General features: G+C 37.6%; 1 protein-coding gene across 3 annotated transcripts in view; it reads right to left on the bottom strand.

Moving 5' to 3' along the window:
• Nucleotides 1-17,504, bottom strand: part of EPB41L2 (erythrocyte membrane protein band 4.1 like 2) — a 119,609-nt gene that overhangs the window by 13,886 nt on the left and 88,219 nt on the right. For 2 of the 3 annotated variants that reach the window (XM_082306599.1, XM_082306600.1), the window contains exons 11-15: nt 17,346-17,443; nt 13,078-13,250; nt 9,459-9,640; nt 4,975-5,037; nt 2,307-2,453 (exon numbers count right to left, since the gene is read on the bottom strand). In XM_082306599.1, coding sequence (XP_082162725.1) covers nt 2,307-2,453; nt 4,975-5,037; nt 9,459-9,640; nt 13,078-13,250; nt 17,346-17,443 — 663 coding nt within the window. Of the gene's footprint in view, nt 1-816; nt 922-2,306; nt 2,454-4,974; nt 5,038-9,458; nt 9,641-13,077; nt 13,251-17,345; nt 17,444-17,504 lie in introns of all 3 variants that reach the window. The other variant, XM_082306598.1, reaches the window with a different exon arrangement.

The following is a 17,504-nucleotide window of genomic DNA, read 5'->3' as shown; positions in this document are numbered from 1 at the left end:
ATAAACTGGGGGCAACAAAACACTTGAACACAAACTTCTCTACATCCATCAACAAATAATTCAGGATAGAAATACGCTGTTTTCCAAACCTCATATTTATATGTTACTGAAATAGGATTGACAGCTTTACATTAACCTACTTTTGTCCCAGTTCCTAGGTGGTGGAAAATAGTGAAAAAGTGATGTAAAAAAGCAACATCACAATTGCTACCCACCATCACTATCACACTGCTAGTGGTCCCCCTGGTTCTATAGTGTTTTTCACTGCATAGATGTTAAACCTGCTTATGGGGGAGAAAATCTCCCTCTTTTCCTGGATGAAAAGAGAGGTACAGAAGTGTGGAGGTCCTCAGAACCAGGTTGCCTTAGAAATGAAGCTGCTTCTACAGCATTGTTGATTTGAATAATATTACATAGTGAACATGTAAAGCAAAAGTTCTTGTGTGGTGTCAAGTAACTGCAGACAATTATTTCCATATACAATGGAAATACATGTTTTGCTGTCATCCTAGTCACATAAAATACAGTAATTTTCCAGTGAAAAATAGGTTTTCTTTTCAAATAGTAGCCATTCAGAACTTCACAGCTAGTTCGGTGTTTAAGCAGGATGTTCCTGGCATTCATATATGTGTATATACACACACACACACACACACACACACACAGAGAGATCCTGGTTTACAACTCAACCTTCTCGTTTCAATACTGGCTTAAAAAAAGTAATTTCCATCAGGGAAAAAAAAAGAAAAAGAAAGAAGTGCGCAAGCTAGCCCACAGGAGATACAGCAAAAAGGCAGTAGGTTTCAGGGCAGCCACCTTATCGGTCTCCTCTGGTTTTGCTCCAGCAATCCATGGCATTGCGGTCCACTGCTTCTCCTTCCCAGGCAGCGTTTTCACTTGGAAAATGTGGTCTCCTTTTTTCTATTTGGTTTTCATTTTATAAAACCAGTGTAAATCAACAAGCAATAAGACAGACATACACTACACATAAACATAAAACCAAACCATCTGAAAGTGACAGAACGTACTAGATGAGGAAAAAAATACAGAGATAAAAGAACTTGGAGGGGCCTCAACTTCAATACAAAGAAATCAACACAGAAAATACACACAATCACATAACAAAAATTAAGTTACGATTTTACTTAAATGTCTATTTTAACCAAAAAAATATTTATAGCTATTAAATGAACCAATGTGTCGTGGACATTTGAAAATTTGACCAGCATTTGTACCTATGCATATACCACTATGCGTAGAAATATTCAGGTACTACTCAGAAATTTGGGGGAATAATTTCTTGGCAGTAACCATAAATTAACAAAACAGTCATTAAAGAAGTGATCCATACAGTCAGTGACTGTATTGTCTGTATGCACATACTCACAGTTCAGATTGCTTAAGTATCTTATTGAAATAACGTCTTATTAACAAAAATAATTTGGTAGCATCAAGCAAGCTTGATTGAAAGCTCACCTCTCTGGAGACTGAAGAGAATACTTAAGAATTTAATGGGATAGGACAACAGTACATTTAGGAGGGAAGGGTAGGAATAACGGTGGAAGAAAAGGATAACAACAGAAAACAAATTGATTGCTGTCAAAAACTGATTTCCTCTTCTACTCTGTGAAAGAAGCAGCTAATAACTCCTCTAAAAGTTTCACAGCAGCAAGGGAAATTTGTTTGGGTAGTTTTCTTGCCACAAGCATTCAGAATGATATTTGTAGAAAATGTTTTTCCAAACTGCTGTTTTAAGGTTCAGTCAGGAAGGCGGTAGAGAGAAAAAAAGGTAAATTCATTTTACAGACTTTTGGAGATTAAGGTGGGTAAATTTTAAGAACTACATTAAATATGTCCCAAAGAAGTCAACACTGTAAATTAACTGATCATGTAAGGTCCTTTTGAAACAACTCACAGGCTGTGTGTGTGTTTACGCACAAGCTGTCTATGAAGAGTTAAAGAGAGGGAAAAGGAGGGAAAAGTTCTACTGTCACTGAAAAGTTTTCTCCATCAATCTGTGTAAATCAGAGCGAAATTTAAGCTGTCCTTAACACACAAGAAAATACTGCCATCATCTCCATTTTTTTCCTAGTGATTCTAACTCAGGTATCATTGTAAAAGAATAAAATTCCACACATTATTTAAAGTCAGGTCCAATGGTAAGTGGTAAAAAGTTAATGTATACTTAGTATAAACAAATATTACATTAGCCAAGGAAAGTGTTAATCTAAAGGACAAACTGCATTTACTATATTACATAGAGGTTGTACGGAAACGCGTGCGGACAAGCGTCTGCAGTGACATACCCCTTGTGACTGTAGGGACTGAGGTGTGATACGCCGCTTTTCCCACTCATTTGGGCGTGGTTCAGGTGTGGATTCCATGAAATTGCGCTTGAGCTCACTAATGCTAGCCTGGTGTTTCAGTAAGTCGTCTTGGGTCTTATCCAGGTCCTAGCAACCCGCAACGTAAAACAAAGTAGGACAAAACACGACAACAAAAGCAAACTTAACTGGAAAAAAAAAAAGAAAAAAAAAGAAACCAACCAAGGAAAGTGCCTTGTGTCTGAAGAGCTATTCTTTGGAGTGCCTTAAAATAAAAAAGTTTAAGGCTACAAGGTAACTAAAATTTTTTTGGTTTTGTTTTTGTAATGAAGGGCCACTCATACAGTGTTTCTTCCATATTTTAAGGCAAAGGAAAAATAATGCTGTGCATGGTTATTTAACAGAGGGCTATTTTCATCCAAAACATGAAACTACTAACCCTATGAAACAATAATAATTTCCAGTAGTTGCTTGCTTTCATCTAAAATTTGTAAGCACAGAAGCAAGTGTTTTGGGATATTGCACAACTAACATTACTGAAGGCAGCTGTAAGAAAGAATAGTCTAGCCCAAGAAACACTATAAAAATGCATCTTTCTTGATATTACAGGCTCCATGAAAAATACTTACTTCTGTGAAGACAATACTACAGGGCCAAATATGCAAGTATCTAACACATGCTTAACTTCAGAGGGACTAGTCATCGTGCCTGTCACGTAGGCTTAAACTTACTGGAAGAACCAGATTTAAAGACTTAAAGCCTGACATCTGCCAATTCCACATTTAAGAACCTGACAGCAGACACAGCACTGAAGTAGGGATAGTTTTTGTGCACACCAATACCAAAGAGATGTTCTCTCTAAATTGCACCTACATAGGCAAGTGCCAAAGGGGATGCCACAGCGTGAATATCGCATTAGATTTTGTGATGACCCATTGAGGCTAAATTCAAGTTTAAGCCTCAGAACCATTTTTAGTACAGAATTAAGGGACTGAAGATTAAAATGGAATAATATCAATGTAGACATAATTATTAATGAAGTTTTATCAAAAGAATGTAAACAGATACAATAATTTAGGTAAAGCATCTGGGTTTTGTATTAAGATTTGATATACTTTGTAACAGAACATTTTGAAATTTTACTTTAACATTTTGGTTAGGATTTTTATAGTCAGTGCTCGCAATGCAAAGACACCCTGTCTTAAGTCATGAAAAAATCCAAATCCAATACAAACTCATCAGTTCCTAATTTCACTTGCACGTTCAGCACCAGTAACAAGTTTGGTGCTGCACATCTATTTCCTAATTCTACGAATATTCACATATCCACTTCGAACACTAAGAACCTCTCCCCTTCTGGCAACTCAGTAGGTTCATATTGTCACAGGACCAATGCTTTACTTTTAATCTAGAACTAACAAACGAGACATGAAATATGTCCCCCTAAATTATGTATTTTCTGAGTGAAGTAAAGCCTTATGCCAAAGGCATTCTATTACTCAACTGAAGCTCCTAACAATCATGTCATAATTTTAAAACCTGTCTTTGCTTGACACAAGGCACGTTTCTTGGACTTGATCAAAGCACAGTTATGCAATGCACACTTTCAGTCCTTTAGTGAGTTATACACAAGCAAAGTTTCAATAGTGATCAAAAGCTGCAAAAAGCCAAAAAACGTATTAGTTGGGTTACTGCGATCCATACATCTCCTTATTACTGAACAAAATCAATGATTTTTAAAAAGACAGTTTTTGTGACAAAGGGAATTATTTATAGCCCCATCTGGATGAATAAAATAAATTAAAGACAGCTGTAGGATTTTCTAAAATTTCTTCAGTTACTAGTTTATGTTATTAACCACAATTTAAATTACACTGATCATAACTACAGACAGTCTTTGATAAAATAATCCAGATTAACAGACTATATAGAAATTCTTATAATAAAGATCTCTATTTCAGTGACAAAGCACTACACATTAACATACTGTTCAAAGCTCTTTGTTATTGCTTATCTTCGGTGAAAACCAGCCTTTAGGAAGCAAGAATTACTTCCATTTGAAAAGCGAAAAAATAAGGCAAAGATTTCAGAAGCACATCTAAACATTCCCTTTAAAAATCTGATCCTCACATACATTTCTCAAAGCTCTTAATATCAATGAACGAATGAGTTTTTCCATACTTCCATCACTGCTTGTGCCTTACTAACTCCATTTATTCAGATAAAGTATTTGATAAATGTTGATTAAACTGGTGAAAACTAGAAACCCTCCTCAACGAAGACGTACACATTGAGGAGCAATGTGTAAAAATCCCATTTAGGATTATGAATTGGACCCACGTGTTTGCTTTATCTAAATAGGGCTATTATTCCCAGTTGCCACCTTGAAAACATCTAGAAAAAATATACAACATGTACATCCAACATACAAACTGAGGAGTTTTTTGGTTTGTTTGGATTTTTTTGGTGTTTCTTTTTTTTTTTTCCTGTTTAAACTCAGAAACTAGAATAACAACATGCAACATTTCCAAGCTGGTTTTCCCCCATGCACTTCATGCACAGTGTCTGTCACAGCCTGCAAGTGACCTCCCATCCCATGCAGCGTGGCAGCCCGTGAGAAGGGAAAGTGTTTCTTATATTATATACAAACCTCCAACATTAAATTGCTATGTCTGACATAAATATTTTCCCCGTCTACTCTCAAGGAATTGCTCTGTGAAATTAAGCCATACACAAAAATAAAAAACAAAAAAAACCCAAAATGAACACAAAATGTACCAGCAAGTAAATAAAAAAAGACCCTTAGAATCAGACAGTTAAATAAGAGAAACAAAATGGTAAGGTGAAAAGGCACTATTCAGACTAAATCCACAGAAAGTTTAGGGTGCTAACAAGGCAGGCAGCTACAGCCAGAATTAATTGTAAAAAAACAACCATGCACCTTCTGCTGTATTTCCTCCTCTTCAGATTCCACCTATGTGAGCACGTGGCAAATTATCAAGAAAAGGAACCATTAACATACGCTTACAGACTAACACAGAGGCTTCATCTCTTTGTAAATACTGCAAAGCGTGCTATATTTACAGACCTTTACTGTTTCGGCCCCAGATGTTGTTGAAATTATTAAGCGACTTTGGTCTTCCTTCACCTAAATTGCTGTAGAATGGCTGAAGTCATATTTGGCATAAGTGGCATGAAAAATGGAAGTTTCACACTATGTCCCTTTCTTGCTGTACCTTTCAGTGTTTTCCCAGATGGAAATTTAAGAATGAGTAAAGAAAAGAATGATATGCGTAATTTCTATGGTAAGCGCCTTGAACTCTGCAACAAGTTGATGGGAAAATGGAACCTAATGCATGAGCTCTTTTGGTAAGAGAGTCTAGAATTCAAGCCAAACACCTCAATACTGGATTTACAAACTGTCTTAATTATTTTAAGAATGTTGCTGTCTTGGGATGAGTTATTTGCACGCCGCCCCTCCTTTTTAGGTTCTTCCCCAAACTGCAATGCACTCTGTTGGAAATGATAGCTAATCTTCATATCTTACCTACAAGTATTCTGACTGCCTTAAGGAGTGGCATTCTTTAAAAAGCAAACCACTTCCCAGTCTTTCCACAGGTACAAATATCAACTGCTCATGTTAGGAAAAGATGCATTTAAAAGGCAACACTGTGCAAGTACATAAATTTGAAGAGGGGTTTACTTATTACACATACTGTTGCATTTTGGATTCTGTGTGAATGCACACATAATGTGGTACATATCACATTTTTATTCATTTCTCGCTTATCTGGGGTTCTGTTTTCTGCGACTTTACGTTACAAATGATGGATTGAATAAGGTTACAGAAACATTGAGAAAGTCTTTAAAGTAATGTTTTTCATTATTTTAGATTGGTGTTTTTAATGGCATCACGTTGTATTTAGCATGTTTTTAATATGTACATTGTATTGATTTTATCAGTTTAACAAACTTTGTTAAATGTAACATTGAACAGGCCCTCCCCCTTTTTGATTCAATAATATTTGGTTTCATATTTCTTTGAAGATCAAAATAAACCACCTTTTTCTAGTGGTATTGCTGTAACATACACAGCAGACATAAGGGAAGGAGGCATTTTGTCAACCACTCCAGATGATCAGAGCAACATGTTAGTGTGACTGAGCCTTCTGTACAGCAATTTTAACAGTGTATTTCAAAGAATGTTCAGACTCCAGTGATTAAAGTCGGACACAACCTGCAATCCCAGCTAATGAACGAAATCAGTCTCCACCTTAACTGCTGCTAGAGATTAATCAAAGCACTTAACAAAAACAAAAAAAGTGCCTTGGACAGACTCAACTTTGCACACGCCCTTGTAGAGCAGAAACATCTGGAATAACAAAAAAAGGCTGATTTTAAAGCATTCACAGTTTTCTGAATTCAGCTTTTAGGAATCTCACTTTTCAGATCTAAAGAGAACTTTGGAGAGGTGCATTCCAGTCAATGCACGCAGCAGACATGCATTTTAACACAAACTCATACTGCAAGTAGCACAACTTGCAAATAGTATCAAGTAATAATATATCTATTATTACACAGCACTTTCAGTATTCAGATTTATGTGCTCATAAACATTTTGAACTACAAAGCAACTCTACCTGCAGCTCAGTATCTGTGGAATCTAATGAAATTATGCATGCTGTAGGAATTCAGGCAGAAAAAACCACCAGCTGTCTATTGACTAAAAATCCCGCAATGGCAATTTTTCACAAATGAGAGAAGTTAGAAAGATAGAGATATACATGTGTGTGTGTCTGTGTGTATTTCTATATATATACAGGCATGTACATCGACATATCCCTATGCTAGGAAGTGTGCAAAACTGAGCAAGCCTCTGGGAGAACAAGCATAAAACCTATGTGCAAGTGTCAACATTTAAGCAACAAAATTACACACCTCCTCTTCCTCTGCTTTGTCATTCAGGTCATTGTCACTAGAGGCACTAAAGGAAGTCACCTTAGGCTCCAGGTAGCAGAGGGACAGAGCAAGAGGAAGGGAAAATGTGAGTGAAAAAGGAATAGACTGGAAAGCAGACAGAAGTAGCACAAAGATAAGGAGAAAAGAGGGGATGAAGGAAGGAGAGGTAATAGGAATATAGTGCTGAAGGCCAGATGGGAGGAAAGAGATGCAAACATTAGGAAGGCTAGGAAAAGTAATATAACCATCCTCATCAAGCAGTGAACGGAAATAAAAAGAAAAGCATCTAATAAAGCTGAATGAGACACACAACTCAGTGCTTTTGTAGTCATTTGTATGGATTTTTCCCTCCACAGCAGAGGAGCCTCCACTAGCTAGGTGTCTCATAGGTTCAAAGATATTATTCGGTGAAGCTATTTTGTTTTTATTATGGTCTGGTGTTTCTTTCATGGAATTGCACTCTGAGATGTCTGGGATGGTAAGGAGGGGCTCCCCATAGGTATCTTCCTCTGAGATATCTGAAAGCATGTCCATCTCAGGGACAGGCGACAGGTTTGTGAGATGGGATGACACAGAATGGATGGGTAGTGGTGATGGGTGAATGTGAGTGAGCTGAAGAAAAATATTCTGTGCACAGTGGAAAATGAAAGCACAACAAAATGCAAGTTTGAAGGCACAAGAAGAGGGAAAAAAAAGAAATTATTAGTTAGTGAAAATTTTTACTTAGAAGCAGGGATAGCTCTACTAACGCAATAGAAATGCCAAATAAAAATAGAAATCCCCTTGTGTTTTACGAGCAGCCAACTTGTTTACTTCTGTGGATTATGAAAGGAACCCATTACGACTGTTTTGTTCTCAGGCTGTAAAGAACTGTGCACTTTTGAACTGTAATAGTCACAACAGATGGAAGCGGACAGATATTCAAAGCTTTGGCAGAAAGGTCAGGGGACAGTGCAGTACACGAAAGACAAGCTGGCACTTTGATTCTTGGTTTATAACCGTTTCCTCTAAGACTTAAAGAGAGCCAGAAAGGAAAAGAAGTATCTGCGCTAGCGGGGAAAGAAAGCTGTTCACAGAATTGGCATGTGTAACAAAATCTTACTGAACAGCTTCCTGGAACAACTTCCCAAAATACTGCTCTTTTTTTTTTTTTTTCTTTTGGTTAAAATATTGAAAGATACTGCCACTCTGAAAACAAGGGAGTATCACCATTTTACCAAGCCCAAAGTCAAAAAATAGTAATTTATTTTACCATTTTCTCCCATAAAGAAACTCTGTGTGTGCCTTTTTCCTAGGCTAATTCAAAATTATTTCAACTTGCCAGCAAACAAAAAAAATGCAACTGTTGGTATTTGTTCCCTTCCTACACTTGAATGCAGTGGGAACATGCAAACCGCACAGAGAAAGTCAGCAGTGCCCCAAGGAACCAAATGGGTAGCTAACTTGCAAAAATGTTTGAAAACAAAATTACTCTTTAAATATGAAATAAAGTTCTGGAGAACTGCCAGAAAAAGAAATCATGTCTGAGAGAGAAGAGCAGCAGATTTTAGCTGACACCTTGGAAGGAAATTTCTACATCAAATCATACGAGATCTAAATTTAATTTTTTGACCTATTCTCCCAGTAGCTCAAACAAATAAAACAAGTAAATGGTTGTTTGCAACAGCAACAGGCCAAACTACTCAACTGTTCACAGAAATCTATGTCTCAGTCAACACACAAGTTTTTAAAGGACGAAATAATTCTGCAATGGCTACTAAAACAATACTGTTACCTATGGTAATTAAACACAGTCATAATCATAATATATCCAACTTTCTAGAATGTACACAATATACTAACAATTTTTTTAAAGTCTAAACAAACTAAGGAAATGAATAAAACACTATTTACCCTTTGAAACATTTTTTCAAGAACTCATGTAAGCTTACTGAGAATTCAAATTAAATTTATAGCATAAAAAAGAAACCCTATTTCAATGCCATTCAGAAGTCTGTATTCTTTTTTGCTTACATACACGTACATTAAGTTAAACCTACAGAAAGCACTTGACAATTTTCTTTTAACATTTTAATATGGTGTTCTGTATGATGCTCAGAAGTGAGAGGCACTAAACAACCACACCTGGACACAGACCACATGAACAAATAATTTTGGTGTGAAAGTCAGCCATACCTTTCCATCCTGAATTAATTCTAATTGCGGAGTTTTGACTGGGCTTCCATCTTCTTCTCTGCCACCTTCTTTTAACTTGGCCTGACCAGCGGCTTCAATGTCAAGGATTTTATCTCCAGCAGCCTGCCCTCCAGGAGCAGGGAAGTCTCTTAGCAGACTTTGATCTGAGATACCCATGGGAGCTATTAGAGAAGAAAATAATTTTGGTAAATTGGGGTAAGTTGGAACATTTTGTTTTTAAGACTTCTTAACAAAATGATTTTATGGTTATGTCAGCAATGAGCAATACAGGCTAGTTACTGAGTGACACAGTATTTTTCAGCCTCTTGGCTTCGCAAAAGGTCTGTGGTTCTCATTGCACTGATATGAACAGCAATGTACCCTTGTCATATAATGTGCACTTACTATGCAAGGGAAAAAAACCCCTCATAATATCAGGTAGGTATTTAATTATCAACTTTCTGATTAGTCTTGGAAGACAAATTGAAGGTACTGTTCTTGTGACTATGTAAGTCACCATAACAAAAGAGAGGAATAGGCAACAGTGTTTTGTGGAAATTCACTAATTTGAGAGGACTGGTTTAATGCAATATAGAAATAGCTATGCATATAACCGTCACAGCATTTTTCTTCCGGAACCTTAGCAAAACTGCAGAAACAACAGCTCAGTGAAAGTAAGACTATTCCTCCCTATATGCTCACGAAAAATGGAAGGGGTAAATACTGTATATGTGTACTTGAATATAGTTAAAGCACAAGAGAGTGAAAGGCCTTAAATTAGTCTTTTCTCTTATTTGATTCAGCTTAATAGGATTAATGAGCAGGATGGCTTTTTTTTTTTTTTTAACCAGGATGACTGGCTCAGTCAAAACAGTAGCAATGAAACACAGGAGAATTCATTAAATTATGCAGCTTTAATAAACACAACTTTGATATAAACTTCATTCATTTAGCAATCTTCTGTAATACCTCCATATGCCTTGACTTTACAAAGCCAAGGTGCAGAAAGTTGAGAGGAAGAGGCATTTCTTGGAGTACCTTTGGCAGATATCCTCTTTTGAAAACAGTCTCAGCTTCAGATCAGAGACTCCCTTAAGCTGCTAAGAAGCCAAGGCCAGCTAATGGGAAATGTGGGATTTGGGATGTTAGACTTTTAGGGCCTCTCTAAGTAGTAAGTTCTGCAATTTAAGCTTCTGATCCCTTCTTGGGTGGCAAATAGAGCATTTCTTGGGTATATATCCCTCAAGTTCCACAAGTAACTTTTGACAAATCACAGAATAATTTAGGTTGGAAGGAACACCTGGAGGTCAGGTAGTCCAGCCCCCTGCTCAGAGCAGGTGCAATTAGATGAGGTTGCTCAGGGACTTGTCCAGTTGACTTTTGAGCATATCCAAGGTCTTTTTAAACAACAACAAAAAATTCTTATTTCTAACTGAAATTTGCTGTGTCTCAACTTTCAGGCACTCCCCACTGCCGTATCACTGGGCACCTCCGAGAAAAGTGTGGCTCTGTCTTTTCTATACCTTCCCTGTAGGTAGCTGTAGACAGCAGTATCTCACTAAGAAGCGAAGGCTGTAAAGCCAAAGGACCACAGTTCCCTCAGCCTCTCCTCATATATTATGGGCCCCCAGCCCTCTGGCCAGCTTGGTGGCCCTTACTGGGCTCACTGCAATATGTCAATGCCCATCTAATACCGGGGAGCTCAAAGATGGACACAGTACTCCAGACATGGTCTTCACAAAGTACTGAATAGAGGAATAATAATTTCTTCTAATGCGCTGGCTATGCTCTTGCTAATACAGCCCAGGATACAGTTGGCCGCCTTTGCTGTAAGGGCACGCTGTTGACTCATGTTCAACTTCTCCAGCGGGAGTCCCCAGATTCTTTTCTGCAAAGCTGCTTTCAGCGCAGTTGGTCCCCCAGCATGTACTGGTGTATGGTGTTACTCCTCCTCCGACACAGGACTTTGCATTTATTTTTGTTGAATTTCATACGGTTCCTTTCAGCCCATTCCTCCAGCATGCTGCAGTCCCTCTAGTGAGGGCGAGGTGGGAGTGGGGCAAGAGTAATGCCTACAAGGATGAGTAGGCAACTCTAGGTATTTGGGATGAACAACGGCACTGCACATGCTGCTCACATAGGAGAGGCAGAGTGCAAGCACATCCTCTACAGGATTTCTCGTTTCAAGGGTACACTCACAGTATGAACCTACATCTGGACTACTGCCTGAAGAAAGAACAATATTTAAGTTTGACTTTGAATGAACACAGTTTAAAACTATTACAGCCTGCAGATGGCAACACCAGCAAGATGCCTTAAATGCTGCCAGGAATAGCAGATGATTAAGGGGAAAAAAAGGAAAACCAAGAGCAATGTTTCATCATGCTCAAAATTTTGAGTGTGATGGCTCTGTAAGAGTGAAAGTTTGGGCCTGAACACGCATGCATACACATCCGTATTCTTCAGATGATGCACAAGGGATCTCAGAAAGGCTTGCTTTTGGGCAAGTTGGGCAGAAGAGTTGGGCAGAGATCAAATTGTTTCTAACCAAAAGTAGCACAGGAACTAAAACCAACTCTGACAGTAATGCTGATGTGGCAACAAGGCTTTTGGTTGCCACAAGGACTCATCACACACTACTAGTGCAGCCGCTTTTGCCTCTTTATTTTTGCTTAGGTTCTCAGACGTAAGACTTTGTAGGTTTCCCAAGCAAGTGTCACAGTTTGCTCATTTGTCCCAGTACGGAAGAATGAATATCTGCAGAAGTAAAAGTCTTCTAAGTAAAAGATTTTTGGAGAAAAAAGGTAAAGTTAACAGGAGAATTGTAGCTGAAGTCATACCATTGTCACAGTTCACTTATTGATTCAGGCATACAGAACTTCACTAGAATAAAAGTCAAGCTTCACATCATTTTTCTGAAGAATTTTTCTACCTTAGATTTATTTCAGAAGTGATTTAGAGTAAAACATGTGCTTCTACATCTCTCACTCATACTGCTGCTATACCTGCCTTCGGAAAGCATGCCTGTTTCCAATAAAGGAAAGCAGAAGTATTTTTGCTCAAAGAGACCAACCACCATTAATGACACAAAAATTTTAGCTATTCAAACAACCTCAATATAAAATTTGTTAGCTAAACACAGAAGTAACTAATAAATACACTAGGATAAAAATATACTGAACAAAATGATACAAAACTAGAAGAAAAAAAACTTTTTCTACCTTTTCTGTTTGGTGTAGAGAGGCACTCAGGCCAACCCAGAGCCCGAAAGATGCCACTGACTAAACAATTCTAATCAACAGCATATAATGCACGTCTATCCCATAAAACAGATATGAGTAGTGAACACAGATGCTGTGTCCCCAATATAGAATCCTCCATATATTCACAGCACTGCCATACAGTTTAGACAATGACTTAACTTACTGTTTAAGTCACCTAAAATTGACAAGTAAGCAATGTGGCTGCTCCTCACATCACCCATCAGAAACTGAAATTCATGTATTTGTCAATTGACATTCTGGCCATCCGTAACGGCAACATTTTTGAATAGCAGTCAGATCAGAGTGATAACACATAATGTAATCATTACACTGAAGAAATAAGTAAAATTTCATACCTCCATCAAGGCTCCTGGAAACACGCTTGCTTGAAGTGCGCTCAAAGTACGGAGCTGGTCTGTCTATGAGGTTGCTAGCCTGTCGTGTCTGTGCTTGCGTACGTCCGCTGTAGCGGAACTTGGAACCCAACGTTAGAAACTTTGCTTTTGGAGGCTGTTCTGGTGATACAAGTCTAAAAAGTAAATATGAGGAAAGTCAGTTAAAAAGGCTTTGTTTTATGTATTTAATGAGGTACTTTAAAGCTACTTATTACGTTCCAAATTTAGTTCACCATACATGATTTATGCACTGCAAGAAAGGATTCTGCCATAAGCTCTGAGAAGAACTTCTAAAACAATGCATGTTATTTATTATTTGCAGTTGGAATTGAAGTGATGCTGATAACCATCACATTTTCCACAGCATGACGAAGCATCTGGGATGCTTATCTGTTCGTGCTATCTTGGTTTAATGGTATTTTTTCAAGAAAGCTGAGGCCATTATAGGTCCATGTAGAATGCTTCATAGATCTCTCTCCTCAGAATGTTACTTATAGTAGAAACTACACATCCCACTTCCACTGTCTTTCCTATATTGTGAGGTACTGATACGGCAGCTGCTATTCCTCAAAGTTAGGGAATGGCATATCAAAGCTGTGTAGAAGGCTGTATCAAATGAAAAAAGATTGAGATTCACAATGTCATTTATGGACTTGTGTAAGTTGATGCTTGCTGGATGTAAAGGGGGGGGGGGGAAGCATATCATGAAAAAGGTGAAAAAGAGATTCAGTTACAAGTACTATTAATGCGGGGTATGTATGTTTGTACCTAAGTGTTAATGTCAGAAAGTCTAAGTAATAATATGGCAGAATTTGCTATGAGGAATTCTGCTTTGTTCCACTGTTTTTTGACACCACCTGAGTTCGAAGAGACAGGTCCTCTATACATCCCTGAATTTTCTTCAGTATGAGGACTTCAAGCTTTTATTCATCTAACCCTCATGGCTTGTACTTTGTTTTTGAAATCTAAGCCATCGGCTTCAACACTGAGGGTACTGTTTGTTCCAGTGCCATCCTTGCTGATAGGATAAACAGTCATCACTGCAGGAACTCTTCCCAGTCTCAGCTTCTCTAGAAAGGTCTTTGATGTTGCTCCTTGGATCAATGTAGCGCTGCAGATGCATGCTCACCCAGCATGGCAGTCTCCATGGCCTATTCTCCCTCTATAAAACCATCAGACTATTACAGACGGAGCTTTTTGATTTGAGGATCTGCAAAGAATGAGAAGCTCACTGCGCATCAGCTTTTTTCAAGCAGAACCAGCAACTACTGTACCCTTTGTACTCAGGATGGCACAGACGGGCAAGCGAGACTTAAAAGTATGCTGACTTTTGAAGCATTTGCACAGGGAGTATCTGTGTCAGTGGAACCTGATCCAACATACATTAAGACAGTATCCAGTGGTGGGTTCTGAAAATGGACAGTCATTCTAAAGATATTTCAGCAAAACTGAAGAATTTTCAGATACTTAACAAAAAGAACGGTGAGCTAGGTAGTAGGTTACCATTTTCTCTAAGAGAGGATGTTTATGGCTTTGTCAGAGTGCTAGCCAGAAGGATCCAATCCTGCGTGCCTAAGATGCATATGCATGCACCTGAATCCTCATCTGTTCCAACACATTTTTTAAAAAAAAACAGAATTCAAGACAGACTTATCCACCATTCTGCACTAAGGCCACTTATATAATAAAATCACAAGTATCTGGAGCTTCACTTCCATTACTTCTATAAAACAGCGTTATGCAATCTTTGTGACAATTTATTTCTCCACATTATTTCCAAGAGACAGTGCATTATGCATTAAGAGGAAGAAGGCTAAGAGGGTTTTTCCAAGGTTCTTTCTGTTCTTTTCCAGTCTTGGCAAGGCTACAGCATTAACTGCCATTTTTATCTTCCACCCTGCTGAGATAAACTTTTAATCTTTTAAAGGGGAAAAACAAGAGAACTAATAACTTCCTGATTAAGGGCATTTGAATGGATTTTTTGTATTACAAGCTTAATTACATAAAATAACTGAAGACTATGCTTTTACCATTTTAAGACATTCTGGGGAGACACTGAAACAATCATGAAATTTCAAATAAAACATCATAAAGCAGAATTACAAGCAGGTTTCTGCAGCCATTTGTTAAGATTCAGAGCTGCAGACTAAGCTTACCTCAAAAGATTAATGTAGTCTGACTGTATTTCTTAAATCAGATTGTTGCTCTTTGAAAATGTTACTGGAATCCTATAAGGTTGAGCTGATGCAAATGAATCCAATGCCTTTTGGTTGTCATTTTCTATACAGTTCATTACAGGTTTTTATAAATAAATTCATATGCTGTCTGAATTTCCCATACATTATAAGAAGATGAATCTTAATGTAATTATTTGAGAAAAACTGAAACATTGCGAAAGACAACACAAGGAAACTTACAATGTTATATAGGGCATGCTAAGAGATCTGGAAGCTAAAAATGTACATCTAGACTGAATACAATTTTCTGTGATATCATACACAAGCTTTACACATGCTCTGAAAGAGCTACAGTCTCTTGGACTGTGGCAATTGCTTTCTACTTCTTAACTTTGGAGAAAAATAGAGCTGGATTTATATTACTGGTTTTAAATCAGGATGAGAGGTTCTGAGGATTTTCTGTCTGATGACATCAGTGGAGTATATGGATTTTACAGAATGGTTCAAATATTTGTTACATAATTCTCATTATAATGTCATTCCTGGTTAGGAGAAGAGACTTCTGACTGGAATAAAATCCAATTATTCTTATTATGTCAGAATTTATGTAGTAAGATTATCTAATATGCTCCTGGAAACTTACATTTGCAAATGGTAGTTCTCAGTTTAGGATTTTTGACTTCCATAAGATTTGTTTTTTCCATATTCAGGTCCATATTATTACCATAAAATTAGGAAATACAGTTTCCCAGCAAAGCAAACCACTGCATGATTATTTGAAGGGTGTCGATAAACTTTTCATTGCAGACAGAACTGCATGCCATTTGTGGTAACGGACATCACCAGCCAAAGCAGACTTCAAATTTTAAAGAACAGAATGGTGGACTACGTATCTTAATAAACCTAACCAATTAATTATATCAAACATGAAAAAAAATCTTTGATCAGGATATCAAAAAGAAGTGCTTCTAAATTAAGTATTTTGAGACTGACTGCCAATCTCAGCACAAATTCTAATACTACATTCAAGAATATTCTGCATTCAATGAAAATCTGAATACTGAAAACCATCCACTGAGAGTTCCAGTAATGAACTGCTTGGGTCTCATGTTCCCCAAGTTCTTGCAAGATCTTAGTCTAGCAAGTATATTCAGCTTAGACCAGTATGCAGAGACAGGATTGCATCTATCTTAAAACACAATTGCTTTTTTAAAACTAAAAACCAGGCTGCTGAAGAAGAAAGCTTACCTTTTACATGCCCTAGTTACCGTGCTCATTTGAAGCAAGAAACTCAGATTCAATGCCTACTCAATGCATAACAGATTCAACCTAAATCTGTGACTCCTAGGCTGCATGGGGCACATGCGCTCCCTCCTGGAGTTTGTGCTATTATACAAATCAAATGAAGACTTTTCAAATTCCTTTTCAATGGAGGAAGTAGAAACAGCTCTGTGGCCTATTGTTAAAGTGCTCATATACAAACAGACCGCAGTTTCAATGACCAATTCAGAATTTTATGTTTATCAGTTACTGGGGAAAAAATGCAAAGAAAGTTATGGATTATTATATAAACAAATAGTAGTCTGTTTTTAAAGTGATTCTCTGTTCTTTAAAGAATGACTGTGAGCCCAGCTCAGTTTATAAATAAGCAAAAATTCAGCTGTAAGCATTTACACTCAGCAGAATAGTCTGAAAAGTGAAGTGAATGAAGATCACTGTCAGGCCCTGAGAGCTTCTTGTGAAGGAGTATAGTGGCTTTCTAGACGGTCACTCTGAAGAGTCGATCTCTCAGCAAGTCTTACATATGATCACTAGTTTAGTTCCATACTGTTAGCACTCTGAAAGTTTAAATAAAACAGTTAATTGTACTTCAGCGCTTCAGAATTTGTAATTTGGGGTCAATGATCGCTATGGTGTCTTCTAAGAGGTGTTATTGGACTGAGAAATTAGATTCAAAGAGGAGGGGAAACCTTCTCTGTTTTCCTCATATCCTTTCAAAGAAAGATATGAGCATACCTGGGAAAGTGAGGGAAGCAGAGAATTACCATTTACCTGAAGAAAGTATGGTGCTCCACACAAACCTTCCATAACCTTTTCGCAGCCCGATGGTTTGGCAGTTTGAACCCAATAGTGCTCTCAAACTGTTCCAGCTGGAAAGAATCCACAAATAAATTAACCCATGTCCTTAAGCTGTCTATTAACTGGCAGGCA

The sequence above is a fragment of the Platalea leucorodia genome (assembly GCF_965183815.1).
Source record: "Platalea leucorodia genome assembly, chromosome: 3".
NCBI classification, from domain to species: domain Eukaryota; kingdom Metazoa; phylum Chordata; class Aves; order Pelecaniformes; family Threskiornithidae; genus Platalea; species Platalea leucorodia.
The sequence above is the reverse complement of the archived record's forward strand: the minus strand, read 5'-3'. Positions and strand labels throughout refer to the sequence as shown.